Source organism: Entelurus aequoreus, linkage group LG28, assembly GCF_033978785.1.
Source record: "Entelurus aequoreus isolate RoL-2023_Sb linkage group LG28, RoL_Eaeq_v1.1, whole genome shotgun sequence".
Classification (NCBI taxonomy): domain Eukaryota; kingdom Metazoa; phylum Chordata; class Actinopteri; order Syngnathiformes; family Syngnathidae; genus Entelurus; species Entelurus aequoreus.
In genome coordinates, this window is record NC_084758.1 from 15,860,473 (window position 1) to 15,880,616 (window position 20,144).

The window sequence follows — 20,144 nt, forward strand, 5'->3', positions numbered from 1 at the left end:
AAAATCGCTGCCGTTGTGTCCTTGGGCAGGATACTTCATCCTTGCCCCCAGTGCCGCTCACACTGGTCAATGAATGATGAATGATAGGTGGTGGTCGGAGGGGCCGTAGGCGCAAACTGCCAGCCACGCTTCCGTCAGTCTACCCTAGGGCTACGAAAGTAGCTTACCACCACCAGGTGTGAATGAATGATGGGTTCTCACTTCTCTGTGAAGCGCTTTGAGTGTCTAGAAAAGCGCTATATAAATCTTATCCATTATTATTATTATTACTATATGTGAGTCAAGGCAGGTGGCCAAATACTTTTGGCAATATAGTGTATGTAGCAAAATCAATGTCACTGTATTAAAGGTACATTGTACATTTTGTATTCATATTTTTAACTAGTCGACCAGCAACAAAACTAATAAAACAACAAAACATGTTGCAGAATGTTTAATGTATCAGACTTCATACAAACACATCAGTGGCAGGCAAAAATAACAGAGTGTTCCAGAAGTGAAAGAAGGAATGAGTGAGTCACAAAACATGATAAATGCTCTGCGACTAAAGAATGAAGTATAGGTTGGTGCCATCATAAAGACAGATTATGTACCAGGCACTCTTGGTGTGAGGGAAAACTCTATCCATGTTGTCCTCAAACAATCAGACTGCCTGAGCTTGTTAGTCAACACTTCCTATTTGCTTCAGTCGATCTAAAATAATGTAGCTGTTGTTCTTAGTGGCACACTAACCTGGAACTCATGAGGGAATCTGGTATCATACACACAACAGATCATCACTATCTAATTGACGTAAACATGTCAGAAATAAACTACTACTAAGATTACTTCTCCTCACACGAGACAATCCAAGCCCACAACTTGACAATCGTGTAGCACAAACTGGACAGGAATGTGTGCTGTCAACTTTGCATAGCAACCTTGATCACAAAACTGCACAACTAAAAAAGTTTTCATCGTTTGTGTTTTCTCATGTGTGACTTCAGGTGGTCTCTCCTGGAAAATGTATCGCCACAAATTAAGCAAGTAAAAGGTTTTTCTCCCGTGTGTGTTCTAATGTGTAATTTCAGTTTGTCCCTTCTGGAAAATGTGTCGCCACAAACTGAACAAATAAAAGGTTTTTCTCCTGTGTGTGTTCTCATGTGTAAAGTCAACGTTGTCTTATGAGAAAAACTACTGCAGCAAACTGAGCAAACGAAAGGTTTTTCCCCGGTGTGCGTTCTCATGTGTGCAGTCAACGTGTGCTTCCGAGAAAATGTACCACCGCAAACTGAGCAATTGAAAGGTTTTTCGCCTGTGTGCGTCCTCATGTGTGCAGTTAACCCAGGCCTATGAGAAAACTTTTTGCTGCAAAGTGAGCAAATGAAAGGTTTTTCTCCCGTGTGCGTTCTCATGTGTGCAGTCAATGTGGACTTTACAGAAAATGTATCGCCGCAAACTGAGCACTTGAAAGGCTTTTCTCCCGTGTGTGTTCTCATGTGTGCAGTCAACGTGGCCTTAACAGAGAATTTATCCCCACAAACCGAGCAACTGTAAGATTTTTCTCCTGTGTGTGTTCTCATGTGTACAGTTAATGTGGACTTTTTAGAAAATGTTTTGACGCAAACTGAGCAAAAGTAAGATTTTTTTCCCGTGCGTGTTCTCTTGCGTCTAGCAGAATTCCTTTTATTAGTCTGAGTCCTCATACCATCCTCACAGTCTGTATCGCCGCTCAAAGGTTCTTGGGTGTAGTCCTCGTCTTCATCCTCAGCAGAGTGTGATGTTATGTCGTCACTATCTGATAGAGGAGCTACGACGTTGTCAACTTGTGGTTTGTCTTCATGGTCGTCAGTCTTCACAGAGACACCAGTCAGAGGCAACGTACTGAGATCAGTCTCCTGCGGCCCCAGAAGACACTCTTCTCCTGACTGACTGATCAAATCTCCCTCCCCTTCCTCTTTAAGATCGGGGGGCTGTGGATCCTCCTGCTTCAAATTAGAGCTTTCCTCTTGTGGCACTGGGGGACGTCCTTCTTGACCAATGAGCTGCTGGACGTCTGTAGGACACAAAAACATCTTAGCTCAGACATGTAATAAGTATGACGATGATATGGCTTCAGTCCCCGTTTAAGACTTGATCGACATAGTGAGTTTACGGGAAAACAACATGGCCCGCAATCCGGACAGCGAGCTTCTGGCTGTCTCCCCTTCGCCTTTTCCATCTCCCTAGTGCGGGAGTCGGCAACCCAAAACGTCGAAAGAGCCATATTGGACCAAAAATACAAAAAAAATCTGTCTGGAGTCGCAGAAAATTAAAGGCCTACTGAAAGCCACTACTACCGACCACGCAGTCTGATAGTTTATATATCAATGATGAAATCTTAACATTGCAACACATGCCAATACGGCCGGGTTAACTTATAAAGTACAATTTTAAATTTCCCGCCACACTTCCGGTTGAAAACGTCTATGTATGATGACGTATGCGCGTGACGTCAATGGTTGATACGGAAGTATTCGGACCCATTGAATCCAATACAAAAAAGCTCTGTTTTCATCCCAAAATTCCACAGTATTCTGGACATCTGTGTTGGTGAATCTTTTGCAGTTTGTTTAATGAACAATGGAGACTGCAAAGAAGAAAGCTGTAGGTGCGATCGGTGTATCAGCGGCGGACTACAGCAACACAACCAGAAGGACTTTGAGATGGATAGCAGACGCGCTACAGTGAGTACAGCTTTGGCTTCCAAACATTTGATCGCTTGCCCGTACGTGCGTGTTGCTATGTGCATGTCACGTACGTAACTTTGGGAACATATATGTTTCTTGCCGACTCTGATGGCGGCCGGGGTGTCGTCGAAAGCTACAACGCCCGCCACCGCCGCCGTCCCGTAGCTAAGTTAGCTTCAATGGCGTCGTTAGCAACAGCATTGTTAAGCTTTGCCAAGCTGGAAAGCATTAACCGTGTAGTTACATGTCCATGGTTTAATAGTATTGTTGATTTTCTGTCTATCCTTCCGGTCAGGGGTTTATTTCTTTTGTTTCTATCTGCATTTGAGCCCGATGCTATCAAAGAGATTCGCCGACATATTGTCGTGGAGATAAAAGTCACTGTGAATGTCCATTTCGTGTTCTCGACTCTCATTTTCAAGAGGATATAGTATCCGAGGTGGTTTAAAATACAAATCCGTGATCCACAATAGAAAAAGGAGAAAATGTGGAATCCAATGAGCCCTTGTACCTAAGTTATGGTCAGAGCAAAAAAAGATACGTCCTGCACTGCACTCTAGTCCTTCACTCTCATGTTCCTCATCCACGAATCTTTCATCCTCGCTCAAATTAATGGGGTAATCGTCGCTTTCTCGGTCCGAATCTCTCTCGCTGAATTGTAAACAATGGGGAAATGTGAAGAGTCCTTCCTCCTGTGACGTCACGCTACTTCCGGTATAGGCAAGGCTTTTTTTTTTTTACCAGCGACCAAAAGTTGCGAACTTTATCGTCGTTGTTCTCTACTAAATATTTTCAGCAAAAATATGGCAATATCGCGAAATGATCGAGTATGACACATAGAATGGATCTGCTATCCCCGTTTAAATAACAAAAATTCATTTCAGTAGGCCTTTAAAAGTCTTATGTAAGTGTTATAATGAAGGCAACACATGATGTCTTTATTATCTATATTAGCCTGCTATCAAAATCAGGATTCAGGATGCTTTATTATTGTCCATTCTTTAACATGTACAAGACACATAAGAACTGAAATTACATTTTCGGCACAGTCCCACTAAGAGCAGACATACGTTACAGGGAGACAAGACGGGACCGCCAACGGATCAGCCACTTACGGTGCTACTTAAAAAAGATGGGAAAAAGGTGATATTGGGAAAGGGGGGGAAGAGTAAAAAATATCAGTCAAAGGCTGGACCCTAGGGAGGGGGTCCAAACTGAGTCCAAGGGAAAAAAACTCATTTGCCATAGCACGCATAAACATGTTACATATAATCACAACAACTTGCAACAGAGGGGGGGATTTGGGGCCCTGGAGGCTGGCCTGCTGCTATAAAGCGCTACTCAGCCGTCCATAACCCCGAAGGGGAATTAAGCGGTGGTGAAGGCGTGGGGTGGGGGTGGGGAGTGTGTTTGTGTATATGCCCATAGTCTTTGGGTGAAGTGAGTTGTGTTCATGAGCCCAGGATCGTTCTGCATGCAATGCAAGCAAAGTTCGACTCCCAGGTGTCGTTGAGGAGGGAGGGAGGTCAAAAGCGTCCATCTTTGAAATTCCTCAGGGGTTGATTATATAAGACTTTGAAAGTCTTATATAAGTGTTATAATGAAGACAATACATGATGTAAGTGTCTTTATTATCTATATTAGCCTACTATTAAAGGCTGACGCAAATCTTTGTTTTAATTTTTATTCCACACATTTTTGCAACATTGGAACTCATTAGTAAAATGGAGGCTTCTCACAGGATGAGATAACTCCTGGAAATGACTGGCTCAGAATGGCCAAAGGTATAGATGTGTGTGTTCAAGTTAAGGGAAATGGCAGGCTGTCTTCTTCTAATGGATTTATTACAATCTTTGCAAGCTGCGTAACGTTTGCCGTAGTCTAGAACAACATGGCACACAAACAACTATGAGAAATGCAGCCAATATTACATAAAGATAATGTGTCATGATAAATGATAAATGGGTTATACTTGTATAGCGCTTTTCTACCTTCAAGGTACTCAAAGCGCTTTGACAGTATTTCCACATTCACCCATTCACACACACATTCACACACTGATGGCGGGAGCTGCCATGCAAGGCGCTAACCAGCACCCATCAGGAGCAAGGGTGAAGTGTCTTGCCCAAGGACACAACGGACGTGACTAGGATGGGAGAAGGTGGGGATTGAACCCCAGTAACCAGCAACCCTCCGATTGCTGGCACGGCCACTCTACCAACTTCGCCATGAGACATGCAAATATAAATGAAATACACAGAGGACATAAGTAAAGGAAATTGAGCTCAATGATACCTACAAACGAGGCATAATGATGCAATATGTACATACAGCTAGCCTAAATAGCATGTTAGCATCGATTAGCTTGGATTGACCAAATATGCCTGATAAGCACTCCAGCAAATCAATAACATCAACAAAGCTCACTTTTGTGCATTCACGCACAGCATAAAAAGTTTGGTGGACAAAATGAGACAAAGAAGGAGTGGCAAAAAACATGTCTTTCTGTGGCAGCATCGGAGAAAGTTGTACTTGTAAACAAACTACGATGAGTTCAAGGATCGCTGAAATTAGTAGGACAAAACAGTGCTTGCCAAATACTCTCATCAGTGAAGCATGTGTAACATAAACAGTGGGATTTCTAACAATTAGGAAGGTTTGTGTCATGTTTGTTCTACAGAAAATGTATTAAAACTAAAAATATTCCCTAGTGGCTCCCTGGACCTCTTTCAGAGATGTGTGAAAATGGAAGAAGATGAAGAAAAAAATATATTTTTTGTTTTCATATATTTTCTGTAGGAGAACAAACATGACACAAACCTTCCTAATTGTTAGAAATCCCATTGTTTATGTTATGCATGCTTCACTGACGAGAGTATTTGGCAAGCACCGTTTTGTCCTACTAATTTCGGCGATCCTTGAACTCATCGTAGTTTGTTTAAATGTGCAACTTTCTCTGATGCTGCCACAGAAAGACGTGTTTTATTTCACTACTTCTTTGTCTCATGTTGTCCACCAAACGTTTTATGCTGTGCCTGAATGCACAAAAGTGAGCTTTGTTGATTTTATTGATTTGCTGGAGTGCTTATCAGGGTCAATCCATGACTGCAAGCTAATCGATGCTAACATGCTATTTAGGCTAACTGCATGTACATATTGCATCATTATGCCTCGTTTGTAGGTATATTTGAGCTCATTTAATTCCCTTTACTTATGTCCTCTGTGTATTTCATTTATATTTGCATGTCTCATGACACATTATCTGTATGTAATTTGGCTGCATTTCTCATAGTTGTTTATGTGCCATGTTGTTCCAGACCACAGCAAACGTTACCCAGCTTGTAAAGATTGTAATAAATCCATTAGAAGAAGACAGCCTGCTGTTTCCTTAAACTTGGACACACATCTATACCTTTGGCCATTCTGAGCCAGTCATTTCCAGGAGTTATCTCACCCTCTGAGAAGCCTCCATTTTACTAATGATTTCCAATGTTGCAAAAATGTGTAGAATAAAAATTAAAATACAACATTTCTGTCAACGAAGATTTGCGTCAGCCTTTGATAGTAGGCTAATATAGAAACTGTGGAGGGGGGCGTGGTCGGCATGCTTGCTGCAGGAGCGGGGTGTGCCAGGGCCGGCTTTGGAACACAGCTGACAGGTGATTAGATTGCCCAGCTGGGTCTTGTTGTCTAATCACCTGTTATTCTTATCAGTAGCGGTCGGGAGCAGGAGGAGGAGGAGGAGGAAGGGCTTGGAGAGGCGGAAGCACGCGGAACACGGAGGAGTTGGACTGAAAAGTCGAGTGTCGTGCTAGAACTTGTATGAAAAATAAAACTTTGTTAACCCGGAACGCCGGTCTCCAGCTCATGCGTGTGATCAGCAAGAACCCACTGGGAGGCGACCTCCACAGACACTTACATCATGTGTTGCCGTCATTATAACACTTATATAAGACTTTTAAAGTCATTTTGATAGTAGGCTAATATAGCTAATATAGACACTCAGTGTTTCCCACAAACTGCCAAGATACCTGTGGCGGTGGGGGCGTGGCTATGGGCGGGGCTATGGGCGTGGTCACACTGACATCATCGAGTAATTTGCATAATTTACTACAATGATATGATTTTCTCTAAAAAGGCTGAAAAAAATGTATACTTACTAATTAATAATAACAGTTTTGTTTTAAACGTCCATCCATCCATCCATTTTACAATATAATTACAACACTTTATGTACATATTTATAAAGAGATTTGAACAATAAGTTATTCACTGAAATATATTTATTAATTGTGGTTCTTACAAAAAATATATCTTGTAAAATATAAAAGCTAAAATGTCTCTTAAAGCTCTGCCCCTTTAATTAGTGCATACTAAATAATTTAACTTTAGCCTACTACTACAACCATATTATTTACCAGCAACATAAAGTGAAACAGAGGCAGAGGTGTCCTGCCACAGTCAGTAACAAATAAACAGAAAACAGTAGTGGTCAAATACAAATAAGGCAACAAGAGAAGTATCCTACGCTTCTCTTTAGTAAAGTAAATCTGAACAGCCTATATGGGCATCTACATCAACTATATGATTTGCCTGAGAAGCTGGACAGGACAAAAAAATTAAAAAATAAAAAAAAAAGATATATTTTTTAAAATTTGTGGCGGACGTAATTCTTTCGTGGCGGGCCGCCACAAATAAATGAATGTGTGGGAAACACTGACACTTACATCATGTGTTGCCGTCATTATAACACTTATATAAGACTTTTAAAGTCATTTTGATAGTAGGCTATTATAGCTAATATAGACACTTACATCATGTGTTGCTTTCATTATAACACTTATATAAGACTTTTAAAGTCATTTTGATAGTAGGCTAATATAGACACTTACATCATGTGTTGCCTTCATTACAACACTTATATAAGACTTTTAAAGTCATTTTGATAGTAGGCTAATATAGCTAATATAGACACATCATGTGTTGCCTTCATTATAACACTTATATAAGACTTTTTAAGTCATTTTGATAGTAGGCTAATATAGACACATCATGTGTTGCCTTCATTATTACACTTATATAAGACTTTTAAAGTCATTTTGATAGTAGGCTAATATAGCTAATATAGACACTTACATCATGTGTTGCATTCATTATAACACTTATATAAGACTTTTAAAGTCATTTTGATAGTAGGCTAATATAGACACTTACATCATGTGTTGCCTTCATTATTACACTTATATAAGACTTTTAAAGTCATTTTGATAGTAGGCTAATATAGACACATCATGTGTCGCCTTCATTAAACACTTATATAAGACTTTTAAAGTCATTTTGATAGTAGGCTAATATAGCTAATATGGACACTTACATCATGTATCGCCTTCATTATAACACTTATATAAGACTTTTTAAGTCATTTTGATAGTAGGCTAATATAGCTAATATAGACACTTACATCATGTGTTGCATTCATTATAACACTTATATAAGACTTTTAAAGTCATTTTGATAGTAGGCTAATATAGACACTTACATCATGTGTTGCCTTCATTATTACACTTATATAAGACTTTTAAAGTCATTTTGATAGTAGGCTAATATAGACACTTACATCATGTGTTGCCTTCATTATAACACTTATATAAGACTTTTAAAGTCATTTTGATAGTAGGCTAATATAGCTAATATAGACACATCATGTGTTGCCTTCATTATAACACTTATATAAGACTTTTTAAGTCATTTTGATAGTAGGCTAATATAGACACATCATGTGTTGCCTTCATTATTACACTTATATAAGACTTTTAAAGTCATTTTGATAGTAGGCTAATATAGACACTTACATCATGTATCGCCTTGATTATAACACTTATAAAAGACTGTTTAAGTAATTTTGATAGTAGGCTAATATAGCTAATATAGACACTTGCATCATGTGTCGCCTTCATTATAACACTTATACAAGACTTTAAAAGTCATTTTGATAGTAGGCTAATATAGACACTTACATCATGTATTGCCTTCATTCTAACACTTATATAAGGCTTTTCATTTTTTGCGGCTCCAGACAGATTTTTTTTTGGTCCAATATGGCTCTTTCAACATTTTGGGTTGCCGACCCCTGCTCCACACCGATGACTGCAGAACCACGCAGCCTTACTGACATGTGGTGAAGTAGGATGATGACACAGTTCTCCTGTCTCTGCTGTCATGGCCCTCTCATCTCCACCGGATCAGCTCTTTGGGAGTTTGAGGAGTGCTGCGACAGCTCCTGTCTGGAACCGAACGGCGGACGAGGGACAAACCCGAATAACCCTCGGATCGCATGTACAGGTCACTTTCATTCAGATCCAAGAGAGCAATGTACTCAACTCAATCAGACTGGCATTTTATTTTTATTTTTTCCAAGAGTCAATTGTACTTTAAAGGCCTACTGAAATTTGATTTTCTTATTTAAACGGGGATAGCAGGTCCATTCTATGTGTCATACTTGATGATTTCGCGATATTGCCATATTTTTGCTGAAAGGATTTAGTAGAGAACATCGACGATAAAGTTCGCAACTTTTGGTCGCTGATAAAAAAGCCTTGCCTGTACCGGAAGTAGCGTGACGTCACAGGTTGTGGAGCTCCTCACATCTGCACATTGTTTACAATCATGGCCACCAGCAGCGAGAGCGATTCGGACCGAGAAAGCGACAATTTCCCCATGAATTTGAGCGAGGATGAAAGATTTGTGGATGAGGAAAGTGAGAGTGAAGGACTAGAGGGCAGTGGAAGCGATTCAGATAGGGAAGATGCTGTGAGAGGCGGGTGGGACCTCATATTCAGCTGGGAATGACTAAAACAGTAAATAAACACAAGACATATATATACTCTATTAGCCACAACACAACCAGGCTTATATTTAATATGCCACAAATTAATCCCGCATAACAAACACCTACCCCCTCCCGTCCATATAACCCGCCAATACAAATCAAAGACCCGCACAACACACTCAATCCCACAGCCCAAAGTACCGTTCACCTCCCCGAAGTTCATACAGCACATATATTTCCACAAAGTCCCCAAAGTTACGTACGTGACATGCACATAGCGGCACGCACGTACGGGCAAGCAATCAAATGTTTGGAAGACGCAGCTGCGTACTCACGGTAGCGCGTATCCAACTCAAAGTCCTCCTGGTAAGAATCTCTGTTGTCCCAGTTCTCTACGTGTTTGTGTTGCTGCAGCCGACCGCTAATACACAGCTTCCCACCGACAGCTTTCTTCTTTGCTGTCTTCATTGTTCATTAAACAAATTGCAAAAGATTCACCAACACAGATGTCCAGAATACTGTGGAATTTTGCGATGAAAACAGACGACTTAATAGCTGGCCACAATGGTGTCCCAAAATGTCCGCTACAATCCGTGACGTCACGCGCAAACGTCATCATACCGAGACGTTTTCAGCAGGATATTTCGCGGGAAATTTAAAATTGCACTTTACTAATCTAACCCGGCCGTATTGGTATGTGTTGCAATGTTAAGATTTCATCATTGATATATAAACTATCAGACTGCGTGGTCGGTAGTAGTGGCTTTCAGTAGGCCTTTAAGAGCCTGATTGACTAAGATCCAGACACCACACGCGGTAAACAGCGTGTGCAATGAATTAAATAGCGTGTACTATTAGTCATGGTCAAAAGTTTACATACACTTGTGAAGGGCATAATGTCACGGCTTTGTTGAGTTTCCAATAATTTCTACAACTCTTATTTGTTTGTGATAGAGTGATTGGAGCACATACTTGTTGGTCACAAAAAATATTCATGAAGTTTGCTTCTTTTATGAATTTATTATGGGTCTACTGAAAATGTGAGCAAATCTGGTGGGTCAAAAGTATACATACAGCAATGTTAATAAAGTTAAAAAAAAAGTTAAAGTACCAATGATTGTCACACACACACTTTGTGTGGCAAAATTATTCTCTGCATTTGACCCAATACCGTTGATCACCCCCTGGGAGGTGAGGGGAGCAGTGGGCAGCAGTGGTGGTGGCGCCCGGGAATCATTTTGGTGATTTAACCCCCAATTCCAACCCTTGATGCTGAGTGCCAAGCAGGGAGGTAATGGCTCCCATTTTTATAGTCTTTGGTATGACTCAGCCGGGGTTTGAACCCACAACCTACCGATCTCAGGGCGGACACTCTAACCACTAGGCCACTGAGTAGGTGGAATAATATTTGGTAACATGTCCCTTGGCAAGTTTTACTGCAAAAAGGCACTTTTGGTAGCCATTTACAAGCTTCTGGTTGAATTTTTGACCACCACTCTTGAAAAAATTGGTGCAGTTCAGCTAAATTTGTTGGTTTTCTGACATGAACTTGTTTCTTCAGCATTGTCCACATGTTCTCAATGGGGTTTAAGTCAGGACTTTGGGAAGGCCATTCTAAAACCTATGTGCTCCAATCACTCTATCACAAAAAAATAAGAGTGGTAGAAATGAGGAAAAGAACCATCCGGATTGTTCTAGGCACAAAGTGTAAAAGCCAGCATGTGTGATGGTATGGGGGTGTATTAGTGCCCAAGACATGGGTAACTTACACATCTGTGAAGGCACCATTAATTCTGAAAGGTACATAGAGGTTTTGGAGCAACATATGTTGCCATCCAAGCAAGGTTACCATGGACGCCCCTGCTTATTTCAGCAAGACAATGCCAAGCCACGTGTTACAGCAGTGTGGCTTCGTAGTAAAAGAGTGCGGGTACTAGACTGGCCTGCCTGTAGTCCAGACATGTCTCCCATTGAAAATGTGTGGAAGCCTAAAATACCACAACGGAGACCCCGGACTGTTGAACAACTTAAGCTGTACATCAAGCAAGAATGGGAAAGAATTCCACCTTAAAAGCTTCAAAAATTGTTCTCCTCAGTTCCCAAACGTTTACTGAGTGTTGTTAAAAGGAAAGGCCATGTAACACAGTGGTAAAAATGCCCCTGTGACAACTTTTTTGCAACACGTTGCTGCCTTTAAATTCTAAGTTAATGATTATTTGCAAAAAAATAATTACATTTCTCAGTTCGAACATAACACATCTTGTCTTAGCAGTCTATTCAATTGAATATAAGTTGAAAAGGATTTGGAAATCATTGTATTCTGTTTTTATTTATGATTTAAACATGCCAACTTCACTGGTTTTGGGTTTTGTAGATTTGCAACTTGTCCTCCAAGTATTGTGGGCGTTTTGATGATCAGCATACATTGTGCATATTGAGCAAAATGGATTGCACGCCTTAATGGTAGTAACGGTTGCACAATTCATAGCTATAGTAATAGTATATATATATATATATATATATATATATATATATATATATATATATATATATATATATATATATATATATAATAGCATATATAGCTATAGTATACATCTTTAAAGAAAGCTAAAGTTCCTCTTCCGACCATCTATGTGACGTAATAGGCTTCTGAGACATACGGGTACCCGTAGACCTGGAATTGGCTAAGTTTTATATACATAAATGTAGGTTTCTTAATACCCGACCTGTTTTTTGTGCCTTTAAAAAAGATTTAGAACTCTTCGTTAAAACACTCTCTACCTCTAACAACCAAAAAGCTGTGAAAACGATGATGCTGTGTTCCAAATTTAAATTATTTACTGAACTTGTGTGAGCCTATGGCTTTGCACTTTGTTATATACAGTATATGTATATTTTGCATTCTATTTTAGTTACATTATTGAGTTTACAACCCCCTGGTGCTGTTTGTACTGTTTTTGTACTTATTAGGGACCGAGTCCCTTTGGGACAGAGGACCCTATTGTATTTCTAGCGTTTTATTATTGTACCGCCGCCTCTTTGAGCTGTAATTTGACCCCTTTACCATGCTTCAAAACTCACCAAATTGGACACACACACAAAAAAACAAACCTGAAAACTCAAAATTGCGCTCTAGCGCCCCCTAGGAAGAAAACACAGACAAAACTGCCTGTAACTCCCAGTAGGAATGTCGTAAAGACATGAAACAAAAACCTCTATGTAGGTCTCACTTAGACGTATATTTCATACACTGACAACCACCAGCAAAAATTAACAGGAAGTTTGCAATTCCCCCTTCAAAACAAAAGTTGTGTAAAAACAGTCACCTTTTTTCAAACATGATCTCCTCTGAGCGCGTTTGTCGTGTCGGCTTCAAATTAGCACAGAAGAGAGATTGAACCCTTCTGATTAAAAGTTGATGAAAGAGTTTTAATTACTGCTCCGGTTGGGCTTTTATGAGCCCTCAAGTCGGTCCCGTCCATCGCTGCTTGCAGCTTTAATTACTTTATTGAGTTTACAACCCCCTGGTGCTGTTTGTACTGTTTTTGCACTTATTTTGATTATTATTATTTCTCAATTGTTTGTAAATTTTGCAATTTATAAATAAGGGTTTATAAAATAAAGTAAATAAAAAAATAAAATAAAAAACCTGTAGACCTGGAATACGGCTGTCGTAAAAACGGACTCCGCAAGGTGGTTGCGTTATTAAAGACTTCTTAAAGATACTCTATCATAGACATCTTATAAGTAGACGCAGCATTGGCTGCTGTGATGCGAGAAATTCGGCCGCCATCTTGAAGTGGAGATGAGGAGCCGGCGAGCAGCCTAAACTGACAGTTGACAGGTAGAAAACAAAGATGCCGGGCTGGTGTTCAGCGTTTTCCTGCTCAAATGAGCGGACTGTTGAAAATAGGAATCGGGAGATTACTTTTCACAAGTAAGATTTAACATTAACGTACTATTGGTTGTATTTTGTGAAAAGAATATTACCACAGAGTTGAGAAGGAGCAAAGATCTTCAATAGTACTGAAATTGTAGCCGCTAGCAAACAAGAGTATGACCATAATAGAATTGCTTGTCAATGAAATTCATTAAATTTAAAAATGTCATACTTGAATAACATAAAGTTGAAATAAATGATGAAGACAAAGATTGTAAAAGCCAACAGGGGTAAAAGTTAGGACCACAGTCCAGATTGTGTAGGGGGGGGGGGGGGGGGGGTTAATATATGTTAGCTAACTAGACAATCAGATGGACAGTGGCTATACAGTATTATACAAGTCTAAATTTAGTCTAGCTTTACAACCCAATTTTTATGTAGGATATACGCATGTATATATAACCTAATCATATTGTTTCTTGAATTTAAAAATAGTTGACCGTTTTTCCCCCTTCTCTGAGATTATAATCCCAGTTTTGATCTCGGACGTCTGGTCACTTACAGCATATAAGAATATTCCAGAGTGTCCGCCCTGAGATCGGTAGGTTGGAGTTCAAATCCCAGCCGAGTCATACCAAAGACTATAAAAATGGGACCCATAACCTCCCTGCTTGGCACTCAGCAACAAGGGTTGGAGTTGGGGGTTAAATCACCAAAATGATTCCCGGGCGCGGCGCCGCTGCTGCCCACTGCTCCCCAAGCGGATGGGTCAAATGCAGAGGACAAATTTCACCACATCTCGTGTGTGTGTGACAATCATTGGTACTTTAATCTTTTAATCTTATTACTGTTAAGCAAACTATGAATAATAAAACACGCCAAAACATGTGTCCTTTATCATAGCTACACGTATGACAAAAAACCGCGTGAAAATCAGTGGTATTCAGTGAGGTAAGAAGAATTAAATGCGCTGACAGTTCATTGCTCCTGCCAAATGAATTGCACTGAGTGGAGCGGATCACCACTCCAAGATGGCGGCCCCGCGTCTCGTCAGCGCCAGTAGCGCGCGATGCTGCGTCTACTTATAAGATGCCTATGTACTCTGACGTCACGCCTGATGAACATTACAATCTCTTTGTGACTCAAGATCGACTAAATGGAAAACTTTTTCCATGTTGTTTCACCTGTTCCGTGTATTAGCGACAAAACATCGTACAAAAGATGAGGATAATGAAAGTGTAAAAAAAAATACCTTCAACGTGTAGCACAACTTGAGTTTTGCAGACAGCTTCCAGTTGTTGTCGATGTCGCTCCTTCTCCTCTCTCGTTCGAGAAAGTTCATCCTCGTACGACGTTATCGTGCTTTCAAACAGCGCGAATATTTCATCAGCTGCCGCCATTAGTCGCTCTTTCACCAACTCTTTCAACATGTTGATGTCTTGTAGCGAGCACACTGACAAACTTTAGCAATGCTAAATGTTAGATGCTAACTTCCGTGTCACCGCCCGAACAAATAGAGAACTATGCGCCGTGATCCGTTTGCGCATGCGTACTGCCCTCTTAATGGCGCATTACCGCCACCTTCTGTTCCGGCGTGTAGGTCAGACAGTAGATTGCAATCTAATCCCCCAGTGCACAAAACACTTGAAAAAGAAAAAACAAATACAAATAAATAACTAAAATATTTAAACTTGCTCTCTTATTTAATTATTTAATCCTTCTGTCATCCGTTTATTAATAGACTTTATGTACCCCCTCAATATTAGCCATAGTCACATTCTGTAAAAAGTTGTGTTTTAAATTTAAACTTGTTAATGTGCAATAATAATATATTCAATAAAAACAGTATAACGCAGTTAATAGCTGGCTGGCAACCAGTCAGCTAATCGCTAGTTGACAAGTGTTGAGTTTAGTAGAAACCCTCGGGTCCTAACACCTAGGCTCAGAAGGGCCCAGATATATAATCAGTTATATAGTCCAGAGTGTAATCAATGATTGTAATCACAACATAGTTAAAGGCCTACTGAAATGAAATTTTCTTATTTGAACGGGGATAGCAGGTCCATTCTGTGTCATACTTGATCATTTCGCGATATTGCCATATTTTTGCTGAAAGGATTTAGTAGAGAACATCGACGATAAAGTTCGCAACTTTTGGTCGCTGATAAAAAAGCCTTGCCTGTACCGGAAGTAGCGTGACGTCACAGGTTGTGGAGCGCCTCACATCTGCACATTGTTTACAATCATGGCCACCAGCAGCGAGAGCAATTTCGGACCGAGAAAGCGACCATTACCCCATTAATTTGAGCAAGGATGAAAGATTCGTGGATGAGGAAAGTGAGAGTGAAGGATTAGAGGGCAGTGGAAGCGATTCAGATAGGGAAGATGCTGTGAGAGGCGGGTGGGACCTGATATTCAGCTGGGAATGACTAAAACAGTAAATAAACACAAGACATATATATACTCTATTAGCCACAACACAACCAGGCTTATATTTAATATGCCACAAATTAATCCCGCATAACAAACACCTCCCCCCTCCTGTCCATATAACCCGCCAATACAACTCAAACACCCGCACAACACACTCAATCCCACAGCCCAAAGTACCGTTCACCTCCGTAAAGTTCATACAGCACACATATTTCCCCAAAGTTACGTACGTGACATGCACATAGCGGCACGCACGTACGGGCAAGCGATCAAATGTTTGGAAGCCAAAGCTGCGTACTCACTGCTATCCAACTCAAAGTCCTCCTGGTTGTGTTCCTGCAGCCGACCGCTAATACACCGCTTCCCACCTACAGCTTTCTTCTTTGCCGTCTTCATTGTTCATTAAACAAATTGCAATAGATTCACCAACACAGATGTCCAGAATACTGTGGAATTTTGCGATGAAAACAGACGACTTAATACCTGGCCACAATGGTGTCCCAATATGTCCGCTACAATCCGTGACGTCATGCGCAAACGTCATCATACCGAGACGTTTTCAGCAGAATATTTCGCAGGAAATTTAAAATTGCACTTTACTAATCTAACCCGGCCGTATTGGCATGTGTTGCAATGTTAAGATTTCATCATTGATATATAAACTATCAGACTGCGTGGTCGGTATTAGTGGGTTTCAGTAGGCCTTTAATCGTATATGGTAATCATATTAATCAAGTGTGGTAAAACAGGTTAATCAAGTGGCTAATATGTGTATTATCCTAGTATCTTAAAAGAAGAAGGCTTATAGCTGAAAGGAGGGATGACCTCTAAGGTGGAGGAAGAGTTGAGTCAGGGGAAAGTGTGCTTAGAGACAGATGGTCAGTAAGAAACGGGAAGTTAAAGACGGATGGCTAGTTAGAAACGGGAAGTTGGGTAAGATTCTGAAAAGTACCAGAGTCTTCCAGTCAATGAAATGATAGTACATGGGACAAACTGAAACCATATCCAATGAAAAGTTGAGAACTATGTGATATATTGTAACCCAAGAGCGTGGAGAGCTGTGGTTGGCTTAGAAATGTATCAACCCAGATCGAAGTGTATATAAGGATGCAGAATTCGCTATTATACGGGATTTCGTACTTCTACGTGGCATCGGATGGACTACAGAGAGGACTCTTGACCTGCTTGGACTAAAATAACTTTTCCAACTCTCCAAGAAGGACTTGATTCGACAAACAAGAGACTCTTCTCCATCTGATCTCCCCCTGCGGCAAAAGCAGAAGAGGAACAGGATTCGACTTCTGCATTGTGGCACCAGAGGACTGACTTTCGAATCTACCAGAGGAACAAGGGCGTTGGCCGCCCGGGCCACGGCTCTTGGAAGACACCACTTCTGCTGGCCCCGCTCTTCTGCTGATGCAGCCGAAGCCTGGATGTGATCACCGGGCCCAGTGACCTATCCAGCTTCTTCTAAATTACAGAGACACTTTTTCGGACATTTTCGGATCTTCCCCGAAGAACCTTGCACAGTAAGATCCAACCGAACTTCCATTTGAACTGAATTAGATACTCATTGATTAGCCATTTATTACATTTTTACAATTTTTCATTATTATCCTGAATGATTTATTGACGCTGTGCAATGCTTACGCTATTGAGCCTGCAATAAAAAGCATTATAAAAAGTATCAAGATTTTATTCCTTATCGTACCATTGCGTCCTTGACGTAGAAAGTTAGGACTCCTGTGTGTCCAACACCTAGCTCTGAAGGGTCACTCTAAATGTAGTCCACTTACAATATGTCCTGAAGGGCTTTTCTTTTCCCAGCCCTCGAATCTAACCTAGTCAGTAACAAAAGCCAAGATTCATTAGACGGGATTTGGAGATTTTTTGACTCAGTCTTAAGAGATAGGCTTCTCTGCCGAGTAGACCACAAGGGGAAGCGGGACAGACGCTGAACCAACACAGGGTAGTTAGAACTAGGCGAATTGCCTCGCCATCCAGCTGAGTAGAGACTACGTCGGTGGAGCAGCCGGTAAGACCGTCTGCACCGAGAGGACAGGACCCCTTTGACGGAGTGCTGGATTTTGACTCGCAAAAGAACTTGTGCGTCAATTACCGGAATCTAACACAAGGCCGCTAATCGCTAGCTTGAAACTAACACTCGAATGGCCATCTGGCAGCTGAGGCCGCTATTCCCTCGGTGACAACGAGCAAACTAATCGTGGCTAACAATCAGCATGCTATTTGTTACCTGCTACTGGTACATTAATTGCTAGCTAGTAGCTAGGGCTGCTAATCCTTAGGCTACATCTAGTGCACTAATCGCTAGCTAGCATGTACCTCGCTAATCCCGAGCTTGCAACTTGTTGTCTTGTACGCCAATTGCTCGTTGGCAGCTTGGTACGTTAATCACTATGGGCTACAACTAAAGCACTAATCGCTAGCTTTTGATTGATTGATTGAAACTTTTATTAGTAGATTGCACAGTACAGTACCTATTTTTCAACTTGTTTAAGTCGGGGTCCACGTAAATCAATTCATGGTAACTTCAATGATAACATGAATATAAGGTAAATATGTTCATATTCACTGCAACTACACTAGATTGTGTTGAATCAGAGTTAATGTGTACTTAAATACATTGACATTTGCACAGGAAATAAGAAAATATATATATTTTTAAATGTTGAATCAACCAGAATTTTGCCATGAACTGATTGACGTGGACCAAGTTGAAAAACTTATTCGGGTGTTACCATTTAGTGGTCAATTGTACGGAATATGTACTGTACTGTGCAATCTACTAATAAAAGTTTCAATCAATCAATCAATCAGATATTTCACAAACCCCTGCAGTACCTCTACGGACCTCTAAGGGGTCAAGGACACCCTGTTAAAGACCTCTGTACTAGATTCACACAGTCCATCAATAAACCAATCAATCAAATATATTTATATAGCCCTAAATCACAGGCGCCTCAAAGGCCAGCACAAACCACTATGACATCACTGGTCTGTGGGTACAGTTTTTGCCAATTATTCATGATAATGTGAGAGTCCAGTCCATTAGGGGCAAGCAGAGGTCTTCGTCTAGGTCGTAAATGAGTGTTCCACACAGCTAGCATGTCCTCCAGAATGGTATTATCTGTGGCCTTCTCGTAACCTCTCATTGCATCAAAGGGGGGGCAAAAAAGAGAAGCGGCAGGTCAACTGGTCTAAAACGGAGACTGCTTAAAAGCTAGAGTATATAGATTGCCGGTAGGGCACTCCAGAGTCATGGAACCCGAATAGAAAACACTGTAGAGCATGTAGACTTTTTTTAGGCTCTTGGAATGACTGACAAGCTGAAGTTCTTGGAATGTAAGTTCCTGCGAGTAAATTGGGCAGTAAAGCAAAACAAGTCTGCCTTGTTTTTCTTCGATGGAGGTTTTAAAGGCAAAGCAAGGTAAGTTTATTTATAGAGCACAATTTGTCCACAAGGCAATTCAAAGTGCTTGACAGAAAATGACAAGAAAGCAAAATCGCAGATATAAAATAATCATCAAAATTTAATTAAAATCAATCAAAAGGTGTAAATACAAGTGTTTTCAGCCTGGATTTTGAGAATTGCCAATGTTGAGGAATGTCTCACATATTCCAGATTTTAGGAGCAATAAAACTGGAACGCAGTCTCTGCATAGATAGATAGTACTTTGATTTGATTTGATTTAGATTTATTGGTCCCCGTTGGGGAAATTCATTTTCACTGCCGTACATTTAAACAATAGACATTACACATAACAAACAAAAAGACATCATACACGACCAACACATTTACAGGCTTGTCAGACAGGTCGGCCAGGCCTGCTGTTTAGGGCGGCTATAGCTGCAGGGATAAGGCTTTTATTGATTCCATCAGGAGAAAATGTTTGGTCTTGACTCCGGGCACCAGCAGAAGACCACGCCCTGAGGTTCTCAGAGCTCGAGATGGTTCATATGGTTCTCACTTGTCAGAGATGTGCTTTGGCACAAGACCGTGAAAAGACTCGTACACAAGCAAAGCGGTTTTTAATGTCTATTCTCTGAGGAACAGGAAGCCAGTGCAGTGACCTAAGCACTGGACTAATATGGTCATATTTCCTAGTTCTAGTCAGGACTCGAGCAGCGTTCTGAATGTACTGCAGTTGCTGGTTTAGAGACCCCAGTGAGAAGGCCATTACAGTAGTCTAACTCTCTGGAGACAAAGGCATGGATTAGTCTTTCTAGGTCTGATTTAGACATTATTCCTCTGATTTTGTCAATGTTTTTA

General features: G+C 40.7%; 1 protein-coding gene across 1 annotated transcript; it reads right to left on the reverse strand.

The window, feature by feature from the left end:
• Window positions 1–425: 425 nt before the first annotated feature.
• On the reverse strand, window positions 426–14,961 carry LOC133644869 (oocyte zinc finger protein XlCOF6.1-like). Its single transcript, XM_062039616.1, has 2 exons — window positions 14,673–14,961; window positions 426–2,035 (listed from the first exon to the last, which is right to left on the reverse strand). Exons 1-2 carry the CDS (start codon window positions 14,848–14,850, stop codon window positions 954–956), a joined length of 1,260 nt encoding a protein of 419 aa, XP_061895600.1. The 5' UTR covers window positions 14,851–14,961; the 3' UTR covers window positions 426–953.
• Between the last annotated feature and the right edge of the window lie 5,183 nt (window positions 14,962–20,144).

Coding starts and splice junctions, on each gene's coding strand:
- LOC133644869 (XM_062039616.1), bottom strand. CDS start 14,850: ATGTTGAAAGAGTTGGTGAAAGAGCGACTAATGGCGGCAGCTGATGAA. Junction 2,036..14,672: donor AGTTGTGCTACACGTTGAAG/GTATTTTTTTTT, acceptor TGTGTCCTACAG/ACGTCCAGCAGCTCATTGGT.